This window comes from Podarcis muralis, chromosome 17 (genome assembly GCF_964188315.1).
Source record: "Podarcis muralis chromosome 17, rPodMur119.hap1.1, whole genome shotgun sequence".
NCBI classification, from domain to species: domain Eukaryota; kingdom Metazoa; phylum Chordata; class Lepidosauria; order Squamata; family Lacertidae; genus Podarcis; species Podarcis muralis.
Window position 1 is genome coordinate 31,154,501 of NC_135671.1, and position 17,628 is coordinate 31,172,128.

The 17,628-nt window shown below is 44.5% G+C and overlaps 2 protein-coding genes across 3 annotated transcripts in view; one reads left to right on the forward strand and one right to left on the reverse strand.

The window, feature by feature from the left end:
• Positions 1–17,628, forward strand: part of LOC114588147 (beta-1,3-galactosyltransferase 1-like) — a 62,271-nt gene that overhangs the window by 12,810 nt on the left and 31,833 nt on the right. The gene's annotated exons all lie outside the window — the stretch shown is intronic.
• LOC144326035 (beta-1,3-galactosyltransferase 1-like) lies at positions 8,078–16,409 on the reverse strand. 2 transcript variants are annotated; one of them, XM_077921719.1, is made up of 2 exons: positions 15,249–16,409; positions 8,078–10,147 (listed from the first exon to the last, which is right to left on the reverse strand). In XM_077921719.1, the coding sequence occupies exon 2, from the start codon at positions 10,065–10,067 to the stop codon at positions 8,967–8,969; it is 1,101 nt and encodes a 366-aa protein (XP_077777845.1). In that variant the 5' UTR covers positions 10,068–10,147; positions 15,249–16,409; the 3' UTR covers positions 8,078–8,966. The 2 variants fall into 2 exon arrangements, with proteins under 2 accessions (XP_077777845.1, XP_077777846.1); XM_077921720.1 differs by lacking the exon at positions 15,249–16,409 and adding an exon at positions 15,017–15,210.

Consider the following 17,628-nt stretch of genomic DNA (forward strand, 5'->3'; position numbering starts at 1 on the left):
CCAAAAAACCCATAACACACGTTGCTGATTTTTGTTAATAAGAACCCAAATGAACCTTTTGGGAGGAAAATGATGAGAACGCTCATCAGAAACAGCTGTGAACTGCATTTACAGCATGCCATGGCAGCGTGGGTGTCAAGTAGACCTCTATATTTTGGGCCTGTAAAGCGGCAGCCCTGTCTTCTACTGTGCCCCTGGGATCAGTTTCACCAGCCTTTCACCAACGGTTCCTCCATGCAGTCTATTATGCACAAGGAACTCTGGGGTTGGTTGTTCTTGAGAAAGCATGTCTCATAGGCAAGCACAAATCTCTCTGTATCTCAAGCTTCAGGTCCTCATTTAACTGCACAATCTCTCTCCGTTCTGCAGAACAGCACATCTCACGAGAGCTGGACAGGAGGCACCTACATACATCTATATGAGCTACAATTTAGCATCACTTTCCCTCCTCGTGGTAATGGGTTTGCAGTCTGGGCTGGGAATCCTTGCACCTTGAGGCTCCAGAAAAGTGCACTCTTTCTCTTCTGACAGATGCTTGTGTTATAAGCAATTCCCCATCCTTGGAAGATGCCACACTGCCCAAATTGGCCTGGGAAATGTTTGCCCAGCCTGTGCAGCACCGAGAGACGCCAACAAAAGCTTACAGATAAACATAAGGACAGCTGAAAACGTGGGGTGGGGAGAGAACCACAATCATTAAAAGACAATCCAACACTGATAGAATTAAAACATTGTTGTTGATCCTCTTAATTGAAGCATTAAGGCCATCCTAGCAAGGGCCATCCATGCCAACAAAATCATAAAAGAAACGATTATAAAATAATAATAACATTATATAATAATAATTTATTATTTATACCCCGCCCATCTGACTGGGTTTCCCCAGCCACTCTGGGTGGCTCTCAAAGGAATATTAAAAACACAATAAAACATCAGACATTAAGAACTTCCCTAAACAGGGAAATACACAGTAAAAATGTCAGAATTCTCAGTTCAGCAAAACTTTTATTTGGGACAAACCCAAATACTACCCAAGTGGCAAGCGTTTAAGTTCTCCAGGCAAGATTTCAAATAAGGTATTTGGGGCGGGGGGTGGAGAACAAGGAAAATAATAAATACAAAAATTACAGCATCCAGCTACAAGAATTTCTAAATAGGCCAATGTAAATCTGCTGCTACAGAACAATCAGAGCCACCTTTTTGAATATCCTTTTTCTGTTGGCAAGTGAAAATGCAAGGTTTTTGGTGTTGTTGACTGGATTGGTAGCCTGGTGCAAGCAAAATGTGGAGGGAGAGATGGACCAGCATCTTGGCCCCCATAGCTAGAAGGATGTGGATCAGCGGTCAGCAAACCTTTTCAGCAGGGGGCCGGTCCATTGTCCCTCAGACCTTGTGGGGGCCGGACTATATTTTGAGGGGGGGGGGAATGAATGAATTCCTATGCCCCACAAATAATCCAGAGATGCATTTTAAATAAAAGCACACATTCTACTCAAGTAGAAACACGCTGATTCCCGGAGCGTCCGTGGGCCAGATTTAGAAGGCAATTGGGCCGGATCCGGCGCCCGGGCCTTAGTTTGCCTACCCATGATGTGGATGATGTCAGTGGGAAGGGATTTTGAGTTAAGTAAATCCTTGTTATTAGAAAAAGAAGCTTAGAGATACTTTTATGATAATATCTGAATGCCTGCACCGGAGTAGATTTGGAAAGTATTTGGAGCTAATCTTACGGTAAGACTTCCTCTCTTAAACATTTTGGCTTCTTGTTCTTCCTCATTCCTCACGTATTGTCAGAGCATATTGAAATAAAAAATTTAAGGTCTTATATATATAATAAATGTTCATAAATGCAACAACGAAGCACGTACATAGATATGTGGACCTCATGTCTGGAGCAGCACAGGAAGACATCCTGAAACCATTTTGACTTCCAAACTGACCAAATGTTTCCTCTGCAAGGAGGGAGGGGGGTGAGGTAACCTTCCCATTGTCTCAGGAATTGGGTAATCAACATCTTAAAGGAATGGGCAGACTACTGGGAGAGGCAATCAGATAACCTGACAGACACGAAAAACAACAACATCCAAATTTCTGTTGTAGACCACCTTTTCTGTGATGTAGGTATAATGTTTGTTGGGGGTGGTCTTGGGTTACACCCCTTCTGTGATGTAGGTATGATGTATGGAGGGGTGGTCTTGAGCTCCAGGGCAGGGAATTTAAAATGTCTATATAAGGGCAGGCACACCTTGATTCTGGGTCCTCCTCTTTTCCTGCATGTGAGGGGAGCACCCTGTTGCAACAGTTCAATAAAGATCAGGCTTACTAGTTGCTTTGCTTTTCTGGTTGGCCTCTGTTATTTTCTCCTACCGATGGAGAACCTACAAAGGACTCCATAAAGGCTCTTGTGTTCCCCATAAGGGAATAAGGGCAGATTTTGTTTACAACAATTCCTGGGAGGTAAGCTGTTAAATCCAGTGATCAACTCATCAGGGAAGTCATCAATAGGACTAAGCCTGTGTGAAACAGGGAAGGGTGAGGCTCCTCCTTAATCTACCGGTATGTGTGTTAGTTGGCAGGGAAAGAAAAGGTTTAGGGTTTCAGCTTGGGTGACATAGACTGAAGGAAAACTGTTTTTGTTTTTAATTACAAGTGCACAGAGTAAGAGGAGACACACAAAAAAGAAGAAACAAGAAATAATACCCATGTCGAAAGCAAAAGAGATCAACAACAAGAAGATATTGTGTATATTAAAAAAGGGGGGGAATTGTTGTTGTAGTTAACCATACATTACCGGTAATCTAATATGGTATTTGTTATGTACAGTGGTGCCTCGCAAGACGAAAAGAATCCGTTCCGCGATTCTCTTCGTCTAGCGGTTTTTTCGTCTTGCGAAGCAACCGTATTAGTTGCTTAGCGGATTAGCGCTATTAGCGGTTTAGCGGCTTAGCGGCTATTAAAGGCTTAGCGGCTTAGCTGCTAAAAGGCTATTAGCGGCTTAGAAAAAGGGGGGGAAGCGGGGGGGGGGAATCGCAAGACTCGCAAGACATTTTCGTCTTGCGAAGCAAGCCCATAGGGAAATTCGTCTTGCGAAGCAACTCAAAAACGGAAAACCCTTTTGTCTAGCGGGTTTTCTGTCTTGCGAGGCATTCGTCTTGCGGGGCACCACTGTACTGAAGTTCTCACCCTGGGCCAGCAGGGGGATACTGTAGATAGCGCGGATCTTGGATGTGGTTGGGTGGAGTTCCTGGGCTATCTTATCGATGCCTCCAGCCTTCACTCGACCACATCCAAGATCCTGCTGGCCCAGGGTGAGAACTTCAGTACATAACAGTATTTATAAAAAATGAACTTCAAATGTCCTTGAATTGGTCTGTGGGAGGGTTACCTGCCTTGGTTGGGTCCCATGAAACGTTTCAGATAAGTTCAGATAAGGAGAGAGAGGGGGGGGGGTCTAGGCCAACGGACTTGGAAGAAGGTGCCCCCTGCCAGGGACTGGTGGCAGGACTCTGATCTGTGGTTTGGGGCTGTGGATGGACTGGGCCAGGATGTAGAAAGATGGAGAGGACCCCCAGCAGCCCGTCCAAGTGTCCTTATTTTCCAGGGACAGTCCCAGATTTACAGAAGCCGTCCTGGTTTTTGATTTGATCCCGGAATGTCATACTTTTCCTTAGGACGCCCCTATCTTCATCGAAGAAATATTGGAGGGTATGGAGTTATGCGACACCCGAGCCAAGGAAATAAGTAACTATACCGTACAACCTTTAGAAGACATTTGAAGGCAGCCCAGTATGGGGATGTTTTTAAATGTTTGTTTTATTATGTTTTTATATATGCTGGAAGCTGCCCAGAGTGGCTGGGTCAACCCAGTCAGATGGGCAGGGTATAAATAATAAAATGATTATTATGGAATACGACGTCACGTCTCTATTTTCAATAGAGAAATGTTGGAGGGTGTGCTAGTGAGAAAGCAGATTTGATCCTGGAATTGTGTCTTGATGTGGCTGCAGAGATTGTTTCGGGACTGGGGTGCGAGTTCAGAGCTTCTGACCCACAACCAGAGGGGAGGCCAAAGGAAAACAGATGAGGTCCAGGAAAGAATTTACTTGGACCGAGAAATTTGTGATGATACCAAGACAAGGAACTCTGTGGAGGCCCCAGGACAAAAGACCATGCAAGCAGCTGCCCACTGAGGGAGCAGGGCAGGGGTTTGAGTCTGTTATCTGAGACTCTTTACTTTTCCTGCGGGTCTTAGCAATGGATTTTGTAGCACAGTGTTTTTTTGTGTGTTGATGATTTTTTACTATTTAATGTGATTTTTTAAAAAAAGAATATCTCTGGTAACTGTTGGTGTGTTTAAAAGCTACCTTAGAGGTGCAGCTCTGACTGAACTATGCACAAAGAAGGAGGGAGGAGGAAGCCTGGAGAATTCCTGGAGAACTGGAAATTGCCGGGTTGGTCTAAAAGTATTGTATTATGATCTGCTTTGATTTGTTCTAAATGCCTCTACTTACTTTTTCTGTTATTTCATTTTACAGGAAAGTTGTGTACTTTTCCTTTCTGTCGGCACATCTGGGTCAAATGTGTGCCTTGGGAAGAGGTTGATGGTATGGGGTTGTGGGTGCCCTGTTTGATCAGTACTTTTGGGAATTATTTATTTACGTATATATGCCACTTGAGTCTACATTGGAGGGATTTCCAGCATTCACATCTCAGGAGGGGCTTGCTTGCTTGCTACAGAAGCGCAGCACTGGATTCAGCGGCAGCCAAACAGTCCTCTCTGTGTCTCTTCCAAAACAGCTTGAAGAAAACAATTCCGCATCACCCTACATCATCCAAGCTGGAACCCTCAACCTTTTCTTTCCCTGCCCACTAACACGCATAAGCTGGAGAAACCACTCCTCTCTGTCAATTGATGACTTCCCTGATGAGTTGATGACTGGGCTTAAGGGCTTATCTCCCCAGGATGCCCAGGTCCAGAAAAACCAGGTTGGCCCACATTTTTACACTGCTAAATCAAATGTCTGTCAGCTCATCTTAATTGTCCAAAAGGGAGACAGACCCTGTGTACAGCATGCCAAGATCCCTGGACTCGGAGATTGGGGTGGCCTGTTATTTTTCTCTGAACAATAGAATCTTACGATTTACAGTAAGGGATTTTTGTGCTTTTTTAAAAAATAAAGACATTCTGGAATACTTAGATGCAACTGTGAAACAGGAGAATTCCATGTTGTGGATCATTAGGAAAGGGGATGAAAACTAAAATGCGAATATCATAATATTGTTATACGAATTTCTGTTGCAACAACCACTTGGAATACTGCATACGGTACTGGTTGCCTCACCTTATAGAATCATGGAGTTGGAAGGGACCCCAAGAGTCATCTAGTCCAACCCCCTGCAGTGCAGGAATCTCAGTATAAAGCATACTGCAGAGCTGGGGGGTGGGGAGGGAATCAGAAATGGACAACCCAAATGAGCAAGGAATTGGAGCGACTTCCCTATGAGAAAAGGTTACAACACTGGGGGCTTTTTACTTCAGTGTAGATGGGAGGTTGCAGAACCCCTTGGTGGTATCTTTCCTGGAACAAATGTTTGTCCAGATCACCTCCAGCGCTTCATTCTGCAATCACATCCACCCCAAGCGTGATAATCAGACGCCACAAATTTGTGGAGGATACTAGGCATGGGGCTATGTATTGCCCACAACAAGCCTCTAAACCAGCAAGCCTCTACAGCACCCATCATCCCTAGCTAGCAGGACCAGTGGTCAGGGATTGATGGGAGTTGTAGTCCAAAAACAGCTGGAGACCCAAGTTTGGGAAACACTGGTCTAAAACATTACAATTTTGGTGAGGAGCACTCATGTCAAGCATGTGGGGTGATCTAACCTTAGTTAAATCAGATTGTCCTAATGCTTCCTTGGTTGATAAGTAACTTATCCTCTATTATTCCAGCTTGATGCCATAGAGTTTTCCACAGGATAAACAAAAGTTCTCTCACCTTGGCAATGCTGGGCTACAACAAACAGGACCAGTCTAATGTGTGAGAGGAAGGAAGGAGAATGGAGGCGACATTTGGATCTCATATTAGGATGACCAAGGGGGCAGGGATGCCAACTTGAATAAAATATTGGGGGTGGGGGGCGAGGTAAGCCTATCCCTTTGATATACAATGGATAATGGAGCTCATGAGACAGAACAGACATTGGACTGTTCCAATCTATTTGTTGCAGAGGTGTCTAAATCTGTGTGCGACAATACCATCTCCGTTCAATACTGTATTGAGATATGGCAACACAGTCAAGATAAATAAATAAATAAATAAAACCTATAAATATAGGTTTGTTTGTTGTTGTTGATGATGATTTTGCACTGCCTCGGCTCAGTGCCCAGTGCAGGTATACTGCTCATGCTGCCCTAAATCTGGCACTGCAGTTAGCATTACCGTATTGGCCAGTGATTGACCTGGTATGCACTGGCATTGATTGGATCCTCAGTTTAAGTTATGACCACAAAGCTTGGTCTTGCATGTGCCTTTTGCCTCTTCTTCCTCCTGAGAGTGAGGGGAGGCTACTGAAAGCTTCTGCTTTTGTTTATGAATAATTCAAGCTTCCCAATTACAATGGTACCTTGGTTCTCAAACTTAATCCGTTCCAGAAGTCTGTTCAAAAACCAAAGTGTTCCAAAACAAAGGCAAGCTTTTCCATAGAAAGTAATGCAAAATGGATTGATCCATTCCAGACTTTTAAAAACAACCCCTAAAACAGTAATTTACCATGAATTTTGCTATCTAACAAGACCATGAATCCATAAAATGAAAGCAATAAACAATGTACAGTGGTACCTCAGGTTACAGACGCTTCAGGTTACATACGCTTCAGGTTAAAGACTCCGCTAACCCAGAAATAGTACCTCGGGTTAAGAACTTTGCTTCAGGATGAGAACAGAAATCGTGCTCCGGTGGCGCGGCAGCAGCAGGAGGCCCCATTAGCTAAAGTGGTGCTTCAGATTAAGAACAGTTTCAGGTTAAGAATGGACCTCCGGAACGAATTAAGTACTTAACCCGAGGTACCACTCTACTGCACTAGAAAATACCGCATTTTTCGCTCTATAAGATGCACTTTTTCCCTCCTAAAAAGTAAGGGGAAATATGTGTGCGTCTTATGGTCTGGTGCGTCTTATAGAGCGAAAAATACGGTACTTTTTCTAGATGCTCTTCCCTGGTTGAGGATTCACCTTTTCCCTCCTTTTCAACCTTATCTCATCCTTCAAAGAGAACAGGGAATGGCTGGGTTAACGTCTTTATGGTGATTCATGTATAAATAATGCTGCGTTGTGTCTTGGGAGAAGCTCTTTGAAAACAGACAGTGTATGTGTGCGTGCATATATATATATTACATATATGAAAAAGCAACAGAAGATGACAAATAAGTCTTTTGCACAACTGGCAACAACCCAAAGAGGCAGGTCCTATGTGGAGTATGGCTTCCTACTGTGAAGGAAACTTCTACTGATCTGCTTTAATTACTCTAAAGATGACCAGGTTGCATTTCAACACGTTGGAACAGGTGAACTCTGCATTTCCCTAGTGTAGGGTTTGCAGACACAAAAATTGTTGAGCTTTTTTTGGTTGCCATATTTCAAGAGGTAAACATACAGAACTGCTTGCACACAAAAAACCCAAAATCCCGAACAATTGCTTTAAAATGTAAAAGCACTCCGGTAAAATTAGAAAAAATGTATAAAACTGGAGACAAATTATGCTGGAAGTGCAAGATTAAAGAAGGCAATTATTACCACATGTGGTGGTCTTGTGAAGTAATTAGAAAGTTTTGGGAATCTATTTACAATGAATTAAAAAAAAATTAAATATACCTTCACAAAAAAACCCGAGGCCTTCCTTCTGGGGATAATTGGAGAAGAAATTAAAAAGGAAGACCAAACATTTTTCCAATATGCAACAGTGGCTGCTAGAACACTAATAGCACAAAACTGGAAGACATCAAAAATCCCAACTATAAATGAGTGGCAATCAAAATTATTTGACTATATAGAATTGGCAAAAATGACACAGAAAATAAGAAACCAAAAAGGTACAAAGTTTAATAATGAATGAAATAAATTTATGACATATATTGAAACAGATGTAAAAAATCTAAAAATCACAGTAGGCTCGATATAACGCTTGCGACGCAAAGAGTTTTAAGAAAACGAAACTGCAGATAGGAAACCTTTCGTAACATATTCCAAAACCGAGTTGAAGGGAAGTCAACTATTGTTGTGTGATTTAGTTATTTAGTTATTGTAAGTTTAACTTGTTGGTGTTTTATGTTATGTAATGTTTTTCTTCTTTTTTGTTGTTTTCTTGTGTTTTGTTTGTCTTTTTTGTTGCTTTAATGTTTGGTGTTGCATAATGAATTTGAAACTAATAAAATTAAATTTTAAAAAAATAAAATGTAAAATTCCCCCAGATGGGCATTTAGGACCGCCAAAAGAGGAACTCCTGGACGTATGGCAATACTACGTAGTGCCAATCCTATGCATTGCTACGTAATGCCACACCTGCATGGCCTGAGGGTTGCTCTCTTCCAGTAGGTGAGGTGGTGGCTGTGATGATCTCAAAACCCTGAGGTTGTCAATTTGGCACATTAGTAGCACAGTGGTCAGTTCAGAGCAGACCAAACAAGTTGCTATGGGCAGCTGCAGAGATTCTACGGGGAGGAGAGCAGTGTGAATGGCAACGAACCACACAGCACGATGATCATGTGGGACCAGCTCGCTTCTGAGGGCATAAATGCCAATTTCGACAAGCACAGAATTTCCCTTCTTCTCTGAGCCATCCTCTCCTTCCTCATCTCAATTTGTTGGCATGGATTTGTCCATTGTACAGGAAAATGCCCGCATGTTGCCAGTCCTCTACGCCAACTTCTCCACAAGAGGCTGTGTGTCTGTTCACCTCCCTCCCTTTTAACTCTTGCAAGTCTGGTTCTGGTCCTGAAAGCCAGGCCAAATCTGCAGCAGCTCCTCTGGCCCGTAGTGATGCACCACCACCACCTTGGAGAACTTGCACTTCTCATACTTGACTTTGTACACATTGAAGAGATCCAAGGAGCTGTTTGTCATGCTGATGCCCAGCTCATGCAAGCAGATTCCCATGAAGACATCTTCCATGTTAATGACCCTGATGGTCTTTGCTACCTGGTATATCTTCTTGGCCAGATCCCCAGAGAACACATACCCTGGGCCTGCACAGTAGGGCGGGTAGGTCTCATTGGGGTACACCTCCCGTGGCACATACCACTTGTAGGCCTTTTCACGCATAGGCTTTGCATTCCTATAGATGTGACCTGTCATGTAGTTCTTCTTGGGTGGCAGGTGAGGCTGCAGCAGGTGGGACACCATGTAGTTCACATTGAGAAAGATGTCACTGTCTGCCTTCACCACGTAGGTGGCATTGGGGCAGAACTTGCTTATCCATTCCATGCCCATCAGAGTCTTCAGGGTAAGGTTGTTGTAGGTATCCAGGAAGTCCTGCTGAATAATATCTTTGTGGATGGAACTCTCCTCTTCCAAAAGAGCCTGGAGCAGGTATCCAAATTTTGGGTGGACACCCGTCAGAAAGAGACAAAGAATGGAAACCTCAGGCACCGAGCTCTCGTTGCCCCAAGTCTGCCGGATGGCCTGCCTTGTGGCAAAATCCTGGGGCTCAGTTATCACCAGCAGGATCAAGAAAGGGCTCCTCTCCCAGCATTTCTTTGGCTCGTTGAGAAGGAACTTATAATCAGTGGAATAGACAACCTCCAAGGGATGCCGCTTGGCCACTGGTGGTGGTGGGAAAATCAGACCAGAGGGCTTGGTCTCCTTTGTCCTCTCCAGTGCAGATTCCCATTCAAATACCATGGCACTCTTACGATTGCCTGCAGAATTTGGGCTGCCCTTGAGCTTGATGTTGGGCGGCGAGGAAATCATCACAAGAGACTCCCATTTGTTCTTCGCAAAAAGTAGGAAAAGGAAAATAGAGCAGAAGAGGACCACAGTGGGCAAATGCTGCAGCTTGGTCATGAGCATCTTCCTGGCACCTTCACTTGCAGACTGTATGTGGGTGGGGGAGAGATCCTGGCCAGTTCTGTCCCGTTTCCAAAGACAACCTGCAAAAGAGAAGCCCAGTGAAAGGGAGATGAATTCTGTTCTCTCTGTGTGTGTGTGTGCACACACACACAAGGGGAGCTTTGGGGATCAGTCTGCCAACTGCCGACACACTCAAACCCTGCTCATAACACCTGCCTTCTTGCCCTTGCAATCTGTTTCTGGAAGGAAGATATGCACTCTCGGGGATTGGCATTATTCACTCAACCCATCTATTTACAGATCCATTGGAATCCGAATAAAGTGTTATATGAGTTTGTGAAACCAAAGAAGTGCCATGGTCAGATCACTTCCTGGTGCAACTGGACTTCTCCGCGATCCTTCCCCTCTGCAGGGAGGTGGGACCAATTCGGATGGTCCGCCCCCGCCACTTAATGGATCCAAATGGTTTCCAGAGAGTGGTAGGGGATGCTTTATCCCATGTTGATGGCCTTTCAGCTGATTCCCTGGTGGCCGCTGGAATGCGGAGTTAACCAGGGCTATCGACTGTCTGGCTCCGAAGCGCCCTCTCCGATTGCATGGAGCCCCGTGGTTTTCTTCGGAGCTGAGGGCGATGAAACAATCGCTGAGATGGCTAGAGCGTCGGTGGCAGAAAACTCACTCCGAATCTGACTGGACACAGGTTAGAGCTCAACGTCGAGCCTACCAAGTGGCGATAGCGACGGCGAAGAAGACTTTCTTCACCGCGTCTATTGCATCTGCAGAAAATAGTAGCAGGAGACTCTTTCAGGTGGTCTGCAATTTAACGGAACCACCTTTACCACCGGGGCCTTGTAAAGACCCCAAGATCTCCTGCAACGATTTTGCAAAGTTTTTTGCAGATAAAATCACTCATATTCGGAAGGAGCTAGACACCACCGTGGGAGCAGGGCTGGGGCGGGAGAGTGCTAGAGCCCTGTTGCATGGAATCAATTTCAATCCGTTACCCCCGAGGATGTGGACAGGCTGCTTGGACACGTGAAACCAACCACCTGTCTCCTTGATCCTTGCCCATCCTGGCTAATAAAAGCAAGCCGGGAAGGGCTGGGCGATGGGCTCTGTGGGGTGGTGAATGCTTCCCTCTGTGAGAGATCATTCCCAGATCCGCTGAAAGAGGCGATCATTAAACCGCTTCTTAAAAAACCATCTTTAGACCCGGCCAGTATGGCCAACTATCGCCCAGTCTCAAATCTTCCATTCTTGGGCAAGGTGATTGAGCGTGTGGTTGCTGAACAACTCCAGGCACGCCTGGAGGATGCGGACCATTTGGATCCCTTCCAATCAGGGTTCAGGCCTCATCATGGGACTGAAACTGCCTTGGTCGCACTGGTTGATGATCTCCAGCGAGCTAGGGACAAAGGTGAGAGTTGTTTCCTAGTTCTGCTGGATCTCTCAGCGGCCTTTGATACAATCGACCATAACATCCTTCTGGACCGTCTAGAGGGGTTGGGAGCTGGGGGCACTGTTATACAGTGGTTTCGCTCCTTCCTCCTGGGCCGTGTTCAGAAAGTGGTGGTGGGGGATGAGTGTTCAGACCCTTGGGCCCTCACTTGTGGGGTGCCTCAGGGTTCCGTCCTCTCCCCCATGCTTTTTAACATCTATATGAAGCCTCTGGGAGGGATCATCAGGGGGTTTGGACTGGGTGTCCATCAATATGCAGATGATACCCAGCTCTACCTCTCTTTCAAATCAGAACCAGTGAAGGCGGTGAAGGTCCTGTGTGAGTGCCTGGAGGCGGTTGAAGGATGGATGGCGGCTAATGGATTGAAGTTGAATCCTGACAAGACAGAAGTAATGTTTTTGGGGGACAGGGGGCGGGCTGGTGTGGAGGACTCCCTGGTCCTGAATAGGGTAATTGTGCCCCTGAAGGACCAGGTGCGTAGCCTGGGAGTCATTTTGGGCTCACAGCTGTCCATGGAGGCGCAGGTCAATTCTGTATCTAGGGCAGCTGTCTACCAGCTCCACCTGGTACGCAGGCTGAGACCCTGTCTGCTGGCGGACTGTCTTGCCAGAGTGATGCATGCTCTAGTTATCTCCCGCTTGGACTACTGCAATGCGCTCTACGTGGGGCTACCTTTGAAGGTGACTCGGAAACTACAGCTAATCCAGAATGCGGCAGCTAGACTGGTGACTGGGGGCGGCCGCCGAGACCACATAACACCGGTCTTGAAAGACCTACATTGGCTCCCAGTACGTTTCCGAGCACAATTCAAAGTGCTGGTGTTGACCTTTAAAGCCCTAAACGGCCTCGGCCCAGTATACCTGAAGGAGCGTCTCCACCCCCATCGTTCTGCCCGGACGCTGAGGTCCAGCGCCGAGGGCCTTCTGGCGGTTCCCTCATTGCGAGAAGCAAAGCTACAGGGAACCAGGCAGAGGGCCTTTTCGGTAGTGGCGCCCGCCCTGTGGAACGCCCTCCCATCAGATGTCAAAACGATAAACAACTACCTGACATTCAGAAGACATCTTAAGGCAGCCCTCTTCAGGGAAGTTTTTAATGTATGATATTTTAGTGTGTTTTTTTGGTTTCTATGGAAGCCGCCCAGAGTGGCTGGGGAAACCCAGCCAGATGGGCGGGGTACAAATAATAAATTATTATTATTATTATTATTATTGGTGTCAGACTCCTGAATTCCTAGATCCAGTAAGTGTTAAACTATAAGCCAGACCAGCTTCCTGATGAGGTGATCACCTGGGTGATGAGCCATTAAAGGAAAACAAAGGGAAGGGGTTCTGTCTGGGACAGCAAATGGGTGGGGCCCCTCCCCCAGCTAGAAAGACAAAGTTAAAGTTTGGGGGACTGTGGTGTGAACTAGAGGAAAAGTTGCAGGCTGGAAAGGCACAGAGGCAGAGCATGATGTTTGATTTCTGCTGGGATCCAAAGCTGTGGCTACAGGAGAAACAATAACTTCTTTTCTTTTTTTCATAATAATATTTATTATTTTCCATATATGAACATAACAAAAAAGAAAAAAATGAGTGAAACCGGAAAAAGAAAAAGAGTGAAACCGAAAAAAGAAAAAAAGACAAGGAAAAAAGAATATAAAACATACAATACAACAAATTATCACTTGACTAAAACTTAATTAATTAATTAAGATCCATCTTCATAAACATATTATTTGACTTCTTCAAATCTCTTCCATCTGAATTTCTTAGTAATTATATATAGCAGTTTCCAATATCATTATTTCATAAACCATATCACAGTCATAATCATATTTCCTAACTTTTCCTACATTTTCTTATTTATATATTTAATCCCAATTTAATCCTAGGCCTAACTGATTCTTTCAGGTGATTACATATCTGCAGTGATCATGGAGCCCAAGAAAGTAAAATCTCTCACTGCCTTACATGTTCCCAAATACTTTAGTTATCAAAGGGAAACGTTGAAGCTAGCAAAGTTGCAAATCAGATTTTGCTTCATTAGTCTAATTCTCCCCAAACTTCAGGCATCATTTCCTCTGGGTTAGACAATAAAAGCACAATTTCATGTGAGAACAAAGTGATCATCTGGACTTTAACCTTGTATATCAACACTCCAATACTTTACATTGTGTTTTTTTGGTGCTGTTAAGGGTTCAATGGAAAGAAGAAATAATAGTGGATACCCTTATTTATTTATCTAATTTCTATACCGCTTTATATTTTTAATAAAAATCTCAAAGTGGTTTACAGCATATTAAATCAATAAATCAATAAAACAACAGCCGGACGGTGTTGCTCCGGCCTCATGAAGGCAGCCCTGTTTAGGGAAGTTTTTAATGACGGATGTTTCAATGTATTTTTAACCTTCTGTTGGAACCCACTCAGAGTGGCTGGAAAAACCCAACCAGATGGGCGGGGTAGATATAATAAATAACAACAACAACAACAACAACAATTTATTTATACCCCGCCCTCCCCAGCCAAGACCGGGCTCAGGGCGGCTAACAACCAATAATAAAAACAAGTTGATTAAAATACAATTTAAAAGATTAAGATACAACATTAAAACAATTAGGGAGCAATCTCTTCATGGGAGGAGAAAGGAAAAAGAAAGAGGGGGAGGGAATCAAATTGGCTCCAAGCCAAAGGCCAGGTGGAACAATTCTGTCTTACAGGCCCTGCGGAAAGAAATCAGATCCCGCAGGGCCCTGGTCTCATGAGGCAGAGTGTTCCACCAGGCCGGAGCCAGCGTTGAGAAGGCCCTGGCTCTGGTTGAGGCTAATCTGACTTCCTTAGGGCCTGGGACCTCTAGGGTGTTGCTATATATGGACCTTAAGGTCCTCCGTGGGGCATACCAGGAGAGGCGGTCCCGTAGGTACGGGGGTCCTAGGCCATGAAGGGCTTTAAAGGTCAAAAGCAGCACCTTAAATCTGACCCTGTACTCCACCGGGAGCCAGTGCAGCTGGAAAAGCACTGGGTGAATATGCTCCCATGGCAGAGACCCCATGAGGAGCTTCGCTGCAGCATTCTGCACCCGCTGGAGTTTGTGGGACAGCTTCAAGGGCAGCCCCGCGTAGAGCAAATTACAGTAGTCAAGCCTGGAGGTGACCATCGCATGGTTCACTGTGTCCAAATAATAATAATAATAATAATAATAATAATAATAATAATAATAATAATAATTCACCTCTTCAGTATGGCTGGTGAGTCTGGGCCTCACCCCCTAGACCAGGTGGACAGGGCCTTGCAGGGAGCAGCCTTCACGCCTCACAGAGGTGATGTTCCTCCGGCCTCATGAAGGCAGCCCTGTTTAGGGAAGTTTTTAATGACTGATGTTTTAATGTATTTTTAAACTTCTGTTGGAAGCCGCTTAGAGTGGCTGGGGAAACCCAGCCAGATGGGCGGGGTTTAAATTAATAATAATAATAATAATAATAATAATAATAATAATAATAATAATTCACCTCTTCAGTAGGGCTGGTGAGGGCCTTGCAGGGAGCGGCCTTCATGCCTCCCAGCCGGGCGATGTTATTCCGGCCTCATGAAGGCAGCCCAGTTTAGGGAAGTTTTTAATGACGGATATTTTAATAAATTTTTAACCTTCTGTTGGAAGCTGCTCAGAGTGGCTGGGGGAACCCAACCAGATAGGCAGGGTAGATATAATAATAATAATAAAAATTAATAATAATAATTCACCTCTTCAGTAGGGCTGGTGAGTGTGGGCCTCACCCCCTAGGCCAGGTGGAAAGGGCCTTGTGGGGAGCAGCCTTCATGCCTCACAGCCGGGCGATGTTCCTCTGGCCTCATGAGGAGCCTTTTCAGTAGAACAGAGCAACAGGAGCTCACCCCTCCATGTGCATTCAAACTGCCAACCTTCTGACTGGCAAGCCCAAGAGGCTCAGTGGTTTAGACCACAGCGCAACGCACCTTCCTTTTCTAGACCTGATAGGAACCATCAGCCAGGATTGCCAGGCAAATGCCTTCTGTTGTCTCTATCCCAGAGAAGGTGCCTGCCTCAACTGTTACTGCAACGTCCCAAAGATGGCTGTGGCATAGCTTCTCCTTGAAATACCCATGTGGACATCCATGACCATATCTGTCACTGCACTTTTGTTTGAAGTGCTGCAACTCAGCAACCTAAACAGAGGAAGATGGAAACATTTTCTGGATTCCCTGTTTAGCATCATTATTTGCTGCAGAAGATGTTGCACGAAGCTTCTCACACGATGGAATATTGCCGTTGAGCTGTGTACAATGTATTTTTTAAAATCGAAACTATATTTACTATATTTTCAGCCATTTCCAAGGGCATACTGCCAAAAAAGCAGCTTTTTTTGGTTTAACTTTAACTAAATCTCTTAGCTTGCATTTGCACCAGCTCTAGCCAGCATTACCCCTTCCCTTTTTCCAGTAAAAGAAAAGGCAAGTGTGTCAAGGTACTCAAAATGCCTGATTTTGCCACTAGGTGTTGCTATGGCATCAGAAGCTGGACTGCTCTTCTCACCTTTCCCCCCCTTTAGGAAAATGCCCTCCATCAACTCACTTCAGTTTGTCTTGGATGCCTACATTTTTTAGCCTTTGCCCCCTCTGCACCAACAAACGTGGCCAAGTATGGCCAAATAAAACAAGGCACTGTTCTAAAATCAAAGTCCTACATTCCTTTATTGCGAGAGAGAAAAGGTGGGAAGGTGAGGTTGCATTGCATGTATTTAAAGCACAGATGGGGAACTTGTGATCCTACAGGTGCTGGACTCTTCCATCATCCCTGACCATTGGCCATGCTGGCTGGAGATTATGGAAGCTTGAGCCCAGCAACATATTGGAGGGCATGGACATGGTTTCCATCTCTGACTTACAGCTTTGCTACTGTTGCAATGCACATAAGAGAGTCCACAAAGAAATCATAATTTTTAGCAGGGATTTGAAGGAAGAGAGCTGAGAAAAGTAGTTCCAAGTGTAGGAGTTGAAAGATTAGGTGCATATTGATTTATATGAGCAGCAAGTCTTTTGGCCAGAAGGTGGAGCCCAGAAGCCACTATATGGTGGCAATTGTCTTGGCAGGCATGGGGAAAACATCTGTGGAGACAACCATGGAAAAAGATGTGAAACCCAGCAACCCAGACTCAGGAAACCTGATTATTGCAGTTAGTCAGCACACTGTGATGGTAAACCATGGCTTGTTCCTAGGTGTTTGTTTTTAAATAACAAGTCACAATGACCACCATTTCTGAAGTTTCGATGTACAGTGGTACCTCAGTTTTTGAACAACTTAGTTCATGAACAACTTGGAACTCGAATGCTGCAGAATCGGAAGAAGGTGTTCCAGTTTGTTTGGGGTTTTTTTGGAAGCTGAACGTCCTCCGTTTTGAGTCCGTGTTTCTTGTTGCGCTGCTAATTTCCATCCTCCCATTGTAATTCAAGCCTTCTGTTTCTGATTGCAGTGTTCTGGGGTGATATTTGGAGTTATATTTGGTGCTTTTGTTTTTGCTATTTATTTTGCGTTTTTTGTTTTGAGGCTTTTTCAGTTAATTTTTTTGGGTGACTGTGTGGATCCCAGTTCAGCTACTGATTGATTTTTTGTGTGACTACGGAAATGGATAAAATCCACCCATTCATACAATGACTATCATCAGTGCAGGTAAGAAAAAGATTAATTTTAATTTTTATCATCTACAATACTATTTTATTTATTTTATAGTACAGTACATTGTTTATTGCTTTCATTTTATAGATTCATGGTCTTGTTAGATAGTAAAATTCATGTTAAATTGCTGTTTTAGGGGTTGTTTTTAAAAGTCTGGAATGGATCAATCCATTTTGCATTACTTTCTATGGAAAAGCTTGCCTTTGTTTTGGAACACTTTGGTTTTTGAACAGGCTTCCGGAACGGATTAAGTTTGAGAACCAAGGTTCCACTGTAATTGGGAAGCTTGAATTATTCATAAACAAAAGCAGAAGCTTTCAGTAGCCTCCCCTCACTCTCAGGAGGAAGAAGAGGCAAAAGGCACATGCAAGACCAAGCTTTGTGGTCATAACTTAAACTGAGGATCCAATCAATGCCAGTGCATACCAGGTC